The sequence below is a fragment of the Ambystoma mexicanum genome, chromosome 12 (genome assembly GCF_040938575.1).
Source record: "Ambystoma mexicanum isolate Mex_15411 chromosome 12, UKY_AmexF1_1, whole genome shotgun sequence".
Lineage (NCBI taxonomy): Eukaryota > Metazoa > Chordata > Amphibia > Caudata > Ambystomatidae > Ambystoma > Ambystoma mexicanum.
The window spans coordinates 52,356,364-52,371,869 of record NC_090936.1 but is presented as its reverse complement, the minus strand read 5'-3'; the positions used below and the strand labels follow the sequence as shown (position 1 = coordinate 52,371,869).

Below are 15,506 nucleotides of genomic sequence, written 5' to 3'. Positions count from 1 at the left end.
GTCAGCAATTTGAGGGGCCACAATATCTGGGACGCACTCTCGGACCATTCCCCCCTAGTGGTTAAGCTGCTGGGGAGGGGTAGAGGACCTCCACGACAGATGTGGCGTATGCTGAGAGAAGATGGGGCTTTCGTAAATGAGATGCGCAAGGGGATTGAAAGTTATTTTGAGTTAAATGAGGGCTTAGTGACATTGATGGAGGTGCTGTGGGAGGCCTTAAAGGCAAATATAAGAGGGATGTGCCTTTCAACGACGGTGGGGATGAGAAAGAGCCTGCAGGAAATGCTGCGGCAGACAAAGGAGCAGGTGGCGGAATTGGACAGCGAAACTGTGAGGGGGAGGTCAGCTGGGTGACAGACTGGTGCAGAACCAAGCGCTTCACCACAAGACCCTAACAGATCTGTCACACATTGATAACAGTAGAGGGGACGTTCGACTACATGGGAATGGAGACAACGCGGGGAAACTGTTAGCCTGGCTGATAAATAAGGAAAGCCCAAGACAAGTTATAACTCAAATCAGGACCAGATCGGGAGAAATAGTGGGCACGCAGGGTCGGATTAATGTTACCTTCGCGGAATTCTATGGGGAGCTATATACAAGTGAAAGGGGATATGTGAAAGAGGATGTGGAGGAGCTGCTGGACATGATTCGACTACCGAAATTAGGGGGAACATGAGGGAAGAACTGGAGGCCCCGATAGAGGATGGGGACATCAGATGGGCAATACGCTCCGTGAGAAAGGGCACAGCACCCGGTAGTGATAGCTTTCCCATAGAGTTTTACTCAGAGTATGTAGACCTCCTAACCCCATGGCTCAAAAAGGTATATGACGTGGCTTTTGAGAAGGGGAACCTAACAGAATCCATGAGGGAAGCCATAATAACAGTGATCCTGAAGGAGGGGAAGGACCCACTGTACTGCATGTCATACCGACCCATATCTTTACTGAATATTTTATAGGAAAATCCTGGGGAAGATCCTGGCAGCCAGAATGGCGAGGGTAGCTCAGATGTTGGTTCACTCAGATCAATGTGGATTTATTGAGGGAAGAAATACGTCCGGTAACATCAGTTGCCTCCACCATGTCATGGATGACATAAAATCTCAAAAAGGGTATATGGCAATTGCCTCCTTTGATGCCATGAAGGCGTTTGACTCGCTGGAGTGGAAATAGCTATTCCCAGTGCTGAAAGAGTTCAGGTTTGTGGAAAATTTCTGTAAATGGCTGGGCCTGCTATACAACAAGCCGGTAGCGATGGTAAGAACCAATGACTGGGTCTCGGGGAAATGGGAACTAAGCAGAGGGACACGACAGGGATGTGCAGCGTCCCCAATTCTGTTTGCTCTGGTCCTAGATTCCTTGGCAGGGTTTCTGCGGCAGGAAATGATAGAAGCGGGGGGTGGGTGCGGCATATACTATCACTGTATGCTGATGTGAGAAATCCACGCGAGAATCTCCCAATACTACCAGAAGTGCTAAAAAAATGTCGACACATGTAAGATTTTCGAATCGAGGAAAAATCGGTGCTGTAGCCCGTGGGGGATCTACCAGCGGTGGGGATAAGATGGGAGACAGAGTCATTTAAATATTTGTGTATACTGATATTCCACGAGATGGAAGACACTTTTGTACACAACACGGGGAGGGCGCTATCAAGAATAGGAGAATCGGTACAGTTCTAGAAAGGCCTACCTCTCTCCTTGATGGGAAGGGTGGCACTATGCAAAATGGTGATTCTACCTAGATTGCTTTACTTCTTTGCCAACATACCATAAGTGGCGAAAAAAGTTTTCTTTAAAACGCTGGACAGTAGAGTGGGGGAGCTACTATGGAAGACGGGTAGGAGGATGGTGTCCCTAGCGATACTACGAAGACCAAGGACGGAAGGCGGACTGGGCCTACCCGACTACGAGAAGTACTTCATAGCAGCGCAGCTGCAAGCAGTGTTGGAATGGGGGCAACCGGGGGGGAGTTCTAAAGGGGCTGGTGGGAGACCTACCACTACATCGGAGGGGGTGGAATTATTATGGAACCTGATGGGGAATAAGGGAACTATAATTGTTTTTGAGGCAATCAGAGAGACATGGAAGAAGTATGTTCAGAAGAGGGGACCTGGAGGGCTTTATGGTGGGAATCTATCTTGGGGGGTAGACCGGAAACTGCGACAAGCGGTAGGGAGAGTGTGGATACAGAGGCTCCAAGGGAATGGATGTGAAGTGGTGGTGGACCTGTTTGAAGGGGGGAAACTGCTGACTTTTTCAGAATGGTGTACGAAGGTTGAGCTGCTAAAGTGCCTATTTCTGGCATGTGGAGCAGTAGTTTGGAGACTAGCGGAAATATGGGACAGAATTCCGGAAGAGCTGGAAACGAGCCCGCTGTTGCGGATACTACTGGAACAAATGGGCGGGTAGAGCGAGGGTCTCACGCATCTATAAAGCCCTACAAGAGGAGGAACCTAGAGGGGAATTGAGGGTGAAAGAGAAATGGAAGGCAGATATGGGGTACCAGATACCAGATACCAGAGAAAGAGTGGATAAAAATATGGGAAGAGGTCCAGAAGGTGTCATGGAATGCCCGATTTCAATTGGTCCAATTTAACATCATGCATAGAACATATGTGACCCCAACCAAATTACGGGCTATGAAACAAACATTGACGGACAAATGCCCTAGGTGTGGTTTGGGCCCATCGGGATTCTGGCACATGATATGGGACTGTGGAGTTATAGCGATTTACTGGGATAAAGTAATTAAGGGGGTGAACAAGCTCCTGGTGACAAATCTGGAATGCAACTCGAGAATATGCATCTCTGGGGGATCCTCGCAGGGGGAAAGAGACACAAACCACAGAATAGGATGGCTCGATTCCTACTGATATTAGCCAAACGCTGTATGGCCATTTCGTGGAAACACCTACAGGGAACAGCAATAACGCTGTGGCAAGCAGACGCCTGGAGATGGGGGATAGCCGAACTGGAAACATTACAAGGAGTGAGGTCTGAGGTAGAGCGGGATGGAGTAATGGCAGACTGGGGCCAATTGCTGAATGACCTGGCAAAATCCAACAACCTGAAACCACCATGAAGGGCAGGCCAAGAAGGAGGGGAAAGGAGGAGGGGAGGGGATGGAAGAACAGGGAATGGATATGGTTGGAGGTTGATATGGGTAGCCAGTCATTATACAAGAGGGGAAGGCGAGAGGAAACGAGGGGGTCAAAAGGATGTGAGGTCTCACGGGAATAGGTCTGGAAAAGACTAAGGGGGAATGGGGGAGGGAAATGTTGGACCTGTTTCGGTCTGTTTGTTTATGAAAAATGCAAATAAAATGTGTTTTAAAATAAAAAACTTTTTATCGTTCTACCAAAAGCAAGCAACATTTAGAAATCAGGGTCCCTGTCTGTCATTCATTTACAAAGGAGGCACTACTTGCTGTCTGACACCTTAAAGGCTCAGAGAGGGGGGAACTCAAAAGCTTCCAAGTGCTGTATGCTCTTCAGTTCAGACAACTAAGCCCCGAGTGAATAGAACATGATGAAATCAATATTGTGCGCCTAGTGGGCGGGCTGAGACTTCCAGAAAAGCAGGTACCCTGTTTCAAACCTCTTGACCAAAGCTCCTAGACACTACATGTTTTAATTCCGAAGCCAAATTAGAGTGAGCTGAAATGAGCCCAGAATTGCCCAGACCAGTGCACAAAGTGGCAGAGCTCAGATTTCCTTATAGCTAGGCTTGCACCACAGCGCTGGACCTTCGCTTCCAAGCACCACCTTTAACTAGCTTTGCAATGGAATGTTAGATAATATGGTCGATTGAGATTTCTTCCAAGCTATATAAGAGAGGTATTATAAGTTGAAGGATATTTTCTTTTTCATCTGATTTATATTTTACATAGCATGTCTGATAGTTCATTATTTTATCTCCTATAGTGTTTGCTTATGTTATGCTTTTATAATATCCTGATTCTGCACTCCACAAACTAAATTGTCTATATATGTGTGACATGTCTGTCAGTCTTTCCCTAGTGAGGGGGCAGGCCTTTGGCTGGTGTAGGGGTTTTCAGAAGAGAAGGTATGAGGGACTGGCTGGGTGGGTAAGATGGGGCTTCTCCAGATATTGAGGCCTTGGAAGGGCTGAGCGAGTAGCTGGAGGCTAGCGAGCGTGGCAATTTGTGGGGGGGCTTCATGGTAGGAAGCAGCCAGTGGGGGAGGGGAGCATTTCCATACATAGGTAGGTTATGCAGCATAAAGTGCAAAGTCTGCCATTTCCATGGCCACTCAGTGCTCAGTTCATAAGTAGAGTTTTGTCTGATTTTTCCTTACAGCGAGGACCCCATTGTTGGGGGCGTGGGGAATGGGGTTGTGGGTTGCAAACGTCTCTCTCTTTTGCTCTTTCTTCCCCAATATCTAGATAATGGTTGTGTGTGTTTTCTATTAGTTTGTTTTCTTTTTATTAGTGTGGGTATCCTTGCAGTGGTCCTGCCATAAGTGTGTAGGCTTGGGGCATTCTCCTATAGTCTCAGAGGGTGCATCGGCCTGGCTCAGAAAAAGGACCCGGGCAATCTCAGAAAGGGGCTGCTTGCCTTGCAGTTTCATATAGGGGCAGTATGCATGCTCACAAGTTATAAAAATGGCAATGACATTAATAAATATAATACATTTTCATTTAAGAGTGGATTTATGAAGAACAGAGCCTCTGGATATCTTCTTTCTTTGTGATCGACCTTCCAGACTCCAGTCTCATCTGTTCTAGCCAGGGCAGCCGCAGGAGGACAGTTCAGTTGCATGTGGTGGGTGTGCTTGAGAGTGGCTGCCCTGCTGCCTGGGCCTTGATCTTCCCAATCCTGAAGCCGACGATGCTGCCTACTGCTTTCTCTTAGTTCCTGCTGTCTTACCAAGCATGAAGCTGAGCCCAGCCCAATCACTCCAACTCTGTACAGCGCATGCACTGAGGACTCAGGATGCACTTGCGGTTGGGCCAGGCCTGGGAACAGTCTGATTATAAGCAACAAATGTTGTTTCAGATCAGGGGCTTGTAGAGACCCAGGTGGTAGGCTTCACCTGCACCGCTGCTGACAGCAGCACCTTGGCCAATCATGCTCACTGCTGCTCCGAGTGAGAGAATTAATAGCAGTTTGGACCGGCCATCCTCCATTGCAGAGCATGCAGGACTGAAGCACGACGCACTGTGCATTGGCCTAAACGCTGCGCTCCTTTGTACATTGCGCTTCAGCCCCACAGTCTGCAGACCACAATCAGTCCAAATCCTTACTCAATTCTTCCTTTTCTAAATCAAACATGTTTGTGGCCACTGAATTTGCTAATAATGACCCGACTAAATTGTATGAATCACTTTTCCTTATGACGAGTCTCTAGGTCACATTCATTTAGAGGCTTTTTAAAGTACACACCTGTATAAAGTCAAATATTGTAAGTGGTAGCAGATCATCCAGGATGGCCGTGTCTTTAGAAAACCGGTTGAGTATTCGACCTGTACATTTGGAAAAAAGCAGCAAATTAGAGACTTTATCAAGAGAATAACCCTAAAATGAATGTTCAAATCTATGGACATCAACCAAAATAAATCTTACTGCCACATTTGTTCTAATAATTAACTGGAAGGTTCTCTTTTAGGTAGACAGATGCCAAGGTGAACCCTACTTAAAACAACTGTAATTAGTATGACCTTTTAACGAAGTAAAATGTCAGCACCATTCACATCCAAAGACATAAATGAAATTTAAGAATGAAAATAATATTTTCATAAGATCAGTAACCACGTATTCCGTACAGGCTCCACTCTTTATCTGATCCTGAAAACTTTCAGGTTTTGTACTTTGTCTTCTTGTTTGACTTTGATCCTTGCTGGGCGCTTAAAGCAGACAAGATGCTTTAAATTACTGGGGCACTGGGAGTGGGGCAGCGGGAAGATAGATAAGGCGGGGTGGGGAATGTGGAAAAGGAAGGAGTTTAAATCGGTTTAAGTACAAGACAGACTATTGGCCTCATTACAAGCCTGGCGGTCCGGACATAAGGGTGCCGGCAGCGGTGTATCAGCACCCTTTCTGGACTGCCAGACTACAAGTATGCCGGCAGGTCTGACCTGCCGGGGGCACCAGCCCCTGTAGGTTTGGTTTTAACAGAAGCACCGGCACTGTGCTTCCGTGTCCCCATTCCCGTGGAGTCCAGCTGGACTCCACGGGAATGGGGACTTCCACTTTACGCCGCGTGACATACTCGGCGGCCTGACTTGTGGCCCAGTGGCACCGGGATATCAGGCGGTGGAACGGTGTGAGGAGTTTGGCGGCAACCCGCCAGTAGCACCGGTGGGTTACTGACAAATTCGTAAGGAGGCCCTATGAGCGCAGGGTGTGTTATCCCAAGAGACTAAGGTCTAGTCTAGAACCAACAGAGTTGCTACTTTACTGGATAAAGTGTTATAAGATATATCTGACTAGTTGAGCCTTTAGCCATTTTCTGACTTTCTTATGATCTCCAGTCATAAGAAAGAAGGTGGTGTGAAGGTGAATCCTGAATTTTTGCCTCGGCCTGCATTGGTCTTATTTTCCATGTTGGGGGGGAGGCTCCCTTGGTTGTAGCATTCTGCAGCTTCAGTTTCTACCATGTAAAATATGATGGAGAATCATTTTTTGGGAATCCATGTGATAACTGCTCCGCCCATAACTGCTCTGATGAAAATGTAGATGTCAATTACGGCATGGCACAGTGATCAAATAGATCACTTTACCCACGTCCTCCGACCCGCATACCCTTACCTGGCCCCCCACCCCACTTACCTTTGCGGCACACACTTCTGTGTGCACCGCCGACTCCCCGCTATCCCTGCGGCATCGGTTCCTCCCACTTACTGGGGTCGGAGCTGACACCTTAGGGTGCTTTTAAAAAAATGTTTACTTTCAAATTTTGAAATGCTGGGGGTTTCACCCAAGGTAATAAGGGTTATCCAGAGAAATTCAAAGCCCTCTGCATCGCCCAAAAGGCCATTCACAGACAAGGATCCGAATTCCTCCAAGCCAAGGTCAGCCGTTACAACCAAGAAGGGGCCTAAAATGAACCGATGACCTACAAATAGTGAGAAAATGGTCCAAAAAAGGAAATTCAGAGGAACAGCATTCTCACGCCTAACTGCTAACCTATGGAACACCATGCCCACAGAAATTAGAACCACGGAAGACCACATCACCTTCAGGAAACAAATAAAAACCTGGTTAATCAACAGACAACAAGCGCAAAGGGACATTGACAGCAAAAACATTGCAGACCAAAAGAAACACACTAAGGGATGCGGTCACAGATAACAGCAGTAAAATTCAAAGGGGACCAAAATACTGCACATGCCCAACCCCCCAACTGTCCCCCAGCCATGCCCAGCAACTAGAATGATCAACGAAGATGAGGCCGCCCAATCAACAGACAGACACAGGGGTAACAACCAAGCGCCATTTATGCACTTAGGTAAACCCAGACAGGTATAAGCCTTAAAACCTAAGCATCACCCTAACTTGCCCACCCAGACAACAAGGGCCATCCGGTCGAGCACAACTGTCGCAATTTATTATAACACCCAGCTGTGCACACATTCAGCAGCCGACTCTCAACAGGTCTGCACCCAACTACCACGACAAACCCGAATGAGTAACTAGGAACACACTAGGTACAACCAATCCTCTGCACCAAACGTGTAGGGGAAGTCTGCCGTCTAACTTGGAGAGGAGGCGAGATTGGCCGACGGACCACAACCGAGAACGTTGGAAGTCACCATCGAGCGGCATGCCAGAGGCATCGTCAAACTAACCGATTTACCAACCCATTTCCCCCCTTCTTTCTCCTCCAACATAACCTACGCCACTATACATGACTAGGGGCTAGCTACATTACACATAGACACACTGAGTACTAATGTAATGCTCACACCCTACCATCTCTCTGACACTCTTGAAACAACATAGGAGGGAACACCCTTGCACATAGTCCATAAATCCACCAACACTACACAAATGCACACCAACACAACACATCCTAACAGTCATACGCGACTGGACAATTATGGATCCAAATAACCAGTGCACACGACCGCAAACCACACCTTAACATTACACCACACACACATCTGAGGCACTGAGTCCTACCCATATGGTTACAAAAGACGGGCCTCCTGAACAAACTCCCACATGCAAGACAACGCTCACAGATGCCAGTTCCTCCTAGTTCTGAACCTATCCTATCATTCTCTCACCCCACTAACACACTCAGCCTTCTTCTCTTGCAGAACCACGTGAGCCCCTGGAGACTGCCCTTGGTCGATAGCAGTGTGCGGTATAAATCAACATAACATAACATAACCCCTTGCTCATTGTGGTTAGAGAGGCCTAGCACCAGAGTCCCACCTCTCCGACAATGCCCAACACAACGTTTCAGGGGTTGCTGGTGGTATTCTTGCTCAGTTGAGAATTGCCTAGCATTCCGGTGCTGGGTTGTCATCGCGGACAGGATTGCAGACCCTCCTGAGTGGCAACCTACCTATAGAACGGGTTATTTGTCCATATTCATTCTCAGAGGATTGGCTCCCACATTTTCGAAAATTTTCCAGATTCCAAAATTGATTAACTGTATATTCAATATAACAATGGTTTCACAAGTAACAATAGGTGTGTCTTGCAGTGAAACACAAGGACAGCACTTTTTGATACTGACCTGTGCCAGTCATCTTCCCCCTCAAGATTAAACTAAAACATCTATCTATATTTGTAAAATGCTATGAATGCCTGTCGCAGACAGTTCATGAACACATGTTGACACCTAGATGGCAGCATTGCATATATGTTTATATGAACACACTTTTAGCATTCAACGTCTGTTACTGTGTATTCACACTCATTCTAAGCATCTGTCACAAGCAATCTCAGTTATGCACTTGGGGACATTGTGCATATGCAGGAAACACTGTGTTCATAGAGCCAGCTGGGCGAGAAGCACAGATGATGCTGTCCATGTTCACAGTGAGACGAATGGCAGGGATACTGGGTGCAGGCAAGGGACCACACATTCACAACGGGGCAGATGACATGTTTCAGGAGTTTGAATGGCAAAACACTGCACATTCAATGATAGGCAGAGTGAGTAAAGGCCCCTTTCACACACCTCAACATGTTCCCTCGGTCACCAGGTAAACACATGACCTACCATGGATCCCCCTCCTAGCTCCTTCTGCCACAAGCCACAGCATCGCATGTTGCAAAATTCACATCACCTACAATAATCAAATTGGAATATTTCTGCTGCAATTCAGCTAAGTATTCTGCAACAAGATTGTCGATAAAAGGAATCATAAGCATGGAGGGCGATACATAATAAGAATATGATATATTGGGGAGGCAGTACCCACCACATGAGTTGAAAGTGCATCCATGTTGATATGATGATCAAGGGGCACAACTACAATCGTAAAAGAAGATTTAAAAATCAGCGCAATGCCCCCACCGGGGTGAGAGGCAGCACAGTCACAGCTAATAATGCTATACCAGGCTGGGAGTGCTAGGGCTACTGCTGGGCCAAGTTTCCGCGACACACACACAGTAAGTCAGGTTTATGGTCATCTAAGAGATTGCGGCAGGCTAAAGCGTGTGCAGCTGGAGAACGCCATTCAGTAAGAAGCAGTGAAGGGGCCCGATTGGGGGCCTCAATACTTCCTTACCTGCTTCAGAAGATGTCAAAACCCCTTTTGGAAATTTGGTATCGATGGGTGCCAGTGAAAGAAGATTTGCGCGCTGTACCTTTGGTGGAGCCCTATTCACGGAGAGTGCCACAGCATCATTACCCCCATGGCCCAGCCTGTGCATGGACGAGCACAGACGGGCTAAGGTTTGGCTCAACTTTGGCACAAAGACAGCGCCTCTGCTGCGTGAGGGCCACTGCCGGCACACAGGGGAGTTGCTAGGTCTGGAAAAGACCCGGGGCTAAGCTGATGTCGGAACTGTTGGGACTGGGGGCTAGCTAGTCTTTTGGCTGTAGCTCCTGAGATTCTATCCGGGGCTACAGCCAAAAGATCAGGGGCTATAGCCCCCTTAGCCCCCCCCTAGCAACGCCCCTGCCGGCACATAAATGCAGATGATGCGAGTCAGGTGACCCGCAGAGCGTTGCCTGGCTAGACAGTGAAGAAACAATGCACACAAGCTGGCAAAGGAGAAAACACTACTGTGACCACAAGGCCAACAAATCAGTAAAAGCCAAGAAGGCAAAATTAAACACAGCATTTCGTCAGGGGAAATTTTGGGAGGAGGTACACAAGCAAAGGAATACAACATATTGTTAAAAGCAAAGCGGCACAGCGTGAAAGCTACACGCACTATCGCCCTGCTCTTACTTTCTCATCCAGCCACCTGATCCCATCCTACCGAGTCTTTATCAAGCCCAAGTTCTCCATTGACTGGTCTCATCCAGTTCCCTGGAGCCCAGCCTACTGGAGGGCCTTTATTCCCCCCCCCCCAGTTTTTCCTGCCAGTCACCAGGATCTCTTCTGCAACCTCCTTCATGTACTGTTCTTCTTCCCCAGTTTGCTCCAAACTCCTCTCTCTAGCTCTTTCTCCAAGCTCCCACCCTGCCAGACTGAGCTTGTGGACTTTTATAAGAGCTTTGTCACAGCCTTCTTCATCCGTGATGAGGATTGGCTCTTGTGCTGTGACCCTGGAATGGCTTACAGCTCTGATGTGCCTACCACACTCACACTGCCTTCCAGCATCTCGCTGGATAAGGATCCTCAGTGGTGTCTCTTTATCAGCTGGTATAGGCATTGCCTAGTGTAACCCACCCCTGAGCTTGGATTCGGGCCTTTGGGCTGGCTTGTCTCGGTTCTTCAGCAGTCCTCTCTCTGGTTTTTACACCTTGACCTTGCCTCGGGATGAACTCTCTTAACCTTGTGTGGTCGCTGCTTGACTGCCTGTCAAGTTTCCTGTCTAAGCTCAGGTCCCTCTCTTTTCCTCTGTATATTTATATAGGATTCCTGCACTTGTGTAAGGGGAACAAAGCTTCCAGGCACAGCCGGTTAAGTGGGACCTACCTCGACTCCCCTAAAGAGACTGGAATATATGTGCTACCAATAGGATGAGCCCATGACCTCTGCACATGGAATATTGAAGGTAGCCAGGGGATCTTCTACTTGCCGGCACTACCCCACTGGAAGCCTAACCATCCACTGACAAGGAGAGGCGGGGGCCTTTGTTACAAATATTATTCACAAATAACTTAATGAATGTTTTCTACTTATGGTTTCGATTGGAGGAGACTCTATTCCAGGGTATTATTGTTTTTGTGCAGCTTTCAAGTACTCCCTTATCTGATTGTGTTGCAAGTGGTAAATAGCACAGACTTTTCTACGACCCCAAAAGTGGCCCACAAGGGGTAGTAGAAACATTTCCCGATCCTATTTATAGGCCTAATGCACAATAGCACACACCACTCCTTGTAGTATAGTATAAAATTAAGGAATCTTCACTAGGATGGTGCCCAGGATCAATTTAAAGCGCCAGTAAACAGGGCTGATTGAAAATGCACATGCCCTAGTCCAACACATTAGTGAAAAGAGTAGGCAACAGAGTGTGTGCAGTGTGATAGTGTTTAATGACGTAAGTATGTACTTGAAGCAACAAAGCGAGCAGACTGCGATTAAAAATCTTTTTTTAGATCTGATTGCTTAATTGTTGTAGGATTTTGGAACATTGCTTTATGATGTGTACATCACACCTATACCACAAGATCCTATTTCAGCTAAGAGGAAACTACCAAATAAAGAAGCCCCAATGATTTTTGCTTCCCTGTTCATATGTTGACAAAGAGCAAACAATTTTCTTCCAGCAAAGAGTCATTTGACCTGTGAGTTGTGGAAGCATGGAACTGTCTACATCCCAGCTCCAGTCTGCAATGTATTAGAGAGCCAACACCAACCACATACATCTTTGCAGGAAGGACGTGGCATGTAAAATTAGTTAAGCCTTATGTTTACTGTCAGTTAGAGCCTCTAAGGTAATTGCATATTGCGATCAAGCCTGATTCAGACTTTCCATGGTGCATAGAATCATAGAAGGGAACAGGTATTGTGTTCTCTAGCAAAGCAGTGTCAGTTTCTTTCTCAGGCTCTTGGGCCAAAGTAAATATCTCATTTTCAAACCCATTGCATGAAAAGAATAAACCATTCAGCTCTTCAAATGCCGTATTTCCAAAGCACATTTCCACAGACTGTATCACAATTTCCCATTGGGATGACAAACAAAGCCAATGTAGGGCTGATACCATCATGATCTGTGCCCAATACCATGGGAACTGTGATGAATCCAGTGATGTCATCACTCCCTCTCTGGGGAAACTCTTCCCATGTGGCCATGGAAGGGCAGCCACTACCTGATTTCAACCCAGGGGGTGGCTGCCCGAGGGAGGAACATATGGGGGGATAGGACCCTCATGGGAGGGAAGGAGACTCGGAAAGAACACGGTATCCCCCTTTCCACTCAGGGTATAACATCCCCCTAATTCACAGACTGTTATGGCCTATTGCGATGTTGAACCAGTTCAAGGCCCCCCTATACTGACAACAGAACTCCTTTTGAAGATGTGTTGCAAAACACTGAGACGAGGAGGAACAGGGGATTAATACAGAGCACGGAAGCCCTGCAACTGCAGGCACACTGTAGAGCTGGATTCATCCAATTGGTGCCAGGACATTTAAAATTCTGGCATCTCCAGAAAGATGGAATTCTACTTTGCACAATGTCAGTCGTCAGCACTCACCTGGGGCCACTCTTTAGGACTCTCCAGCAGATAGTTCAGGGCCCTGGTTGCTCGCGTCGGGGGCGAAAGCCTTGGAGCTCCCCAGGAACTGGTTCGGCAGGGGAGCACCCTCCTTTTGTTTATTGCCAGTGTTGAAAGTCTGCGCCTCACGGTATTTAAGTTTCTCAGTGGTGTCTCTTTATTAGGAGCGCAGTGTGGTTTGCCTTTATTGCTTGAGGCTGGCAGCTCACTTCAAACAGTGCGGTCTACGTTGGGCCGGTCAATTGGGGTGATCCGCTAGTTTCCAGCAAGTGGTTCGTACTGCCTTAGTGATCTGCACCACTTGATTCCCCTTTACAGCACCCTTCGCACCCTGCGGAGGACTAAAGACATCGACCGCTCAGGGCTCCCGTGTTCCCTGGGGAAGGGCTCGAGTCGGGAAGCCTGATTTCTCTCCTCTATGGCAATTTCAGTGCACGGCCTCAGCCATGCACAGATACAAATGGCAAAAGGTGTTGTGGGGTGGTGCCCCTCAGGTAGGGTCGAGAGGGGAATGTATTTGTAGAGGTGATTGTGTGTCCCTACTTGATATGGTACTTAAACTGCTATGGGCGTTTTGGTCCGATTTGGAAATAGACTGTATCTTCTCTCGTATGTGGTCTTATCCAGGGGATGGCGGGGAGACCTCTCAATCACTCCTCCGTTTCCGTTGGACCGACCATGCACCAACACTTCCCTTGCAGTGTGCTCGGTGGGTGGAGGGTATTCTGCACTGTGTTCCAATCCCAGCTGGGTGCCGGGTCGCTGCATATTAAAAGATCAGACCTCCCTTTATCACTGCAAGCAAGGGGGTGTCGCTCGCCTCTGTAATCTTCACAGTCTCTGTTTACTCCAGAGTTTACCACACATGATCGTGGTGTCAGGTGCTCGAGAGTTCCAGCTTGAGTGAAATGGCGTCAGAGCCCAACCGTGGCTATGAACGCATGGGTCCTGTGGTGGTGTCACCTCCTGCTCCTCGCCACCCACAAGGTGCAGGAGCTCTAGGTGTTCAGGTAGTGCCGCTGTGTACCCTTACTGTGTTGTCGCCATTTCTATTGTCAGAGGATGAGCCCTCTGTCTATTGACACTGATCAGTGGGCTGCGACCCACGTGAGTAGGAGGAGGCGGGGTTACCGCCAAAAGAGTTAGTTAGAGGTTGATGCAAGTGATTAAAGACGTGTTGCACCCCAGCTCCAGTTGTCCGTGTATCCTTACCTGTGTGAGCGGATAATCGTGTGGTAGCGTGAGGAGGTCCACCATCACGACATTACACCTACCTCCACCAATCGGCCCGGTGCTCCAATACACTCTGTTCTTGAGGCCAGGCGCTCACCGGTGCAGGGTTATTATGCCCAGGGGTTCCTTCCCGTCCCGCAGCCACTGCCTCGGGCTCCATGTTGGCAATCTGGATCACTCTGGGTGGAGGGTCCCAGCCTTGTGCCCTCCCCTCTGCTCCCTTGCTGTCGCAGGCCGCAGGTTGGTCTGCTCGTAGGGGCTGCACCGAGGCATAAGGGCTCCGATTATGATCGGGTACACCCTACTTCTGCTCCACAGCTTTTCCCTTCCCCATGTCAGTGATCACGAAGCGGTACTGACGGGGGTTCTGCAGGCAGGGTCCGGGTCTCGCTGCAGTAAGCGGGCGATTGTGTGCTTGGGGTCGTTCTCCCCCGTTGTAGGAGGCAGCTCTCCAGGGGGATCCCGGCTTAGCAGGCGCCGCAGTGGGATGTCTCCAGGACACTGTCTGTTCTGTATCATTCTGTTGGCTCTGCCCACAGCTGTTGGGCCTCAAGGAAGCAGGGCACAGAGCGAGAGACGCAGGCCCTCCTCTCTCCCCCAAGAGGATCTGATCTCTGCCTTAAAAGCACTCTGGAGGACCGGGTTTTCTTCCCTCTGGTTCTCCATCGTCGCCTTAGGGTGCTCCTGCGATCTCACTCCAGGAGGTTTTTGGGGGGGCTCAGACCCTTAATTTGACTCTCGTGGAGAAGACTGGCTGCGATATGTCAGCACATCTCAGCGCCCCCTGGTGGCTCCTCCATATATATTTAATTCATATTTTCAGTGTTTTTTGGTATTATGCTCTTCGGTGGAATGTACCACTCTTGTTTTGTTTTCAGTAAATTCACTGGGTACGGGTGAGATGTGGTGGAAGAGTAGAAAGTGCCCAGTTGCAGCTGGGAAGGGCGGTTAGTGAGGAAGCAAGGTCAGCCAATCCAATGCCTGGTCAGTGATGCTGAGGGTGTCAGAGTCGTTTTATGAGGATGGAATGGTTGACCGTGTCAAAGGCAGAGGAGAGATTGAGGAGAATGAGAACAGCCGTAGAGTTGGAGTTGAGATTTGCAAGCATTGTTTCATAGATGGTCAGGAGAGCAGTTTCCGTGCCTCTGGATGCCCAGAATCCAGATTGATGGTCATGAAGGCAACCAACAAGATCAGTGTGGAGGATCAGTTGGGGGAGGACCAAGTTTTCCAAGCGTTTACCCAGGAAGGGCGGTAGAGATAGGGTGACAGTTTTTAAACAATTTATTATTATTTTATTTTTATTTGCGCATTAGTTTAATATAACACTTTTCCAAAAAGAAACACAACTTCTTCATGCTTTCAGAAAAATGTTATCTTAAGAGAGCGCCACATTCCTCAGTTTAGTTAGTTTGGTACGGCCATGGGGCCATCATCTTCCAGTAGATTGAA

General features: G+C 48.2%; 1 protein-coding gene across 1 annotated transcript in view; it reads right to left on the bottom strand.

Annotated features, from left to right (window-relative positions):
- Positions 1–15,506, bottom strand: part of CFTR (CF transmembrane conductance regulator) — a 1,072,657-nt gene that overhangs the window by 213,027 nt on the left and 844,124 nt on the right. Inside the window, exon 18 of the mRNA XM_069627944.1 lies at positions 5,411–5,490. Coding sequence (XP_069484045.1) covers positions 5,411–5,490 — 80 coding nt within the window. The remainder of the gene's footprint in view (positions 1–5,410; positions 5,491–15,506) is intronic.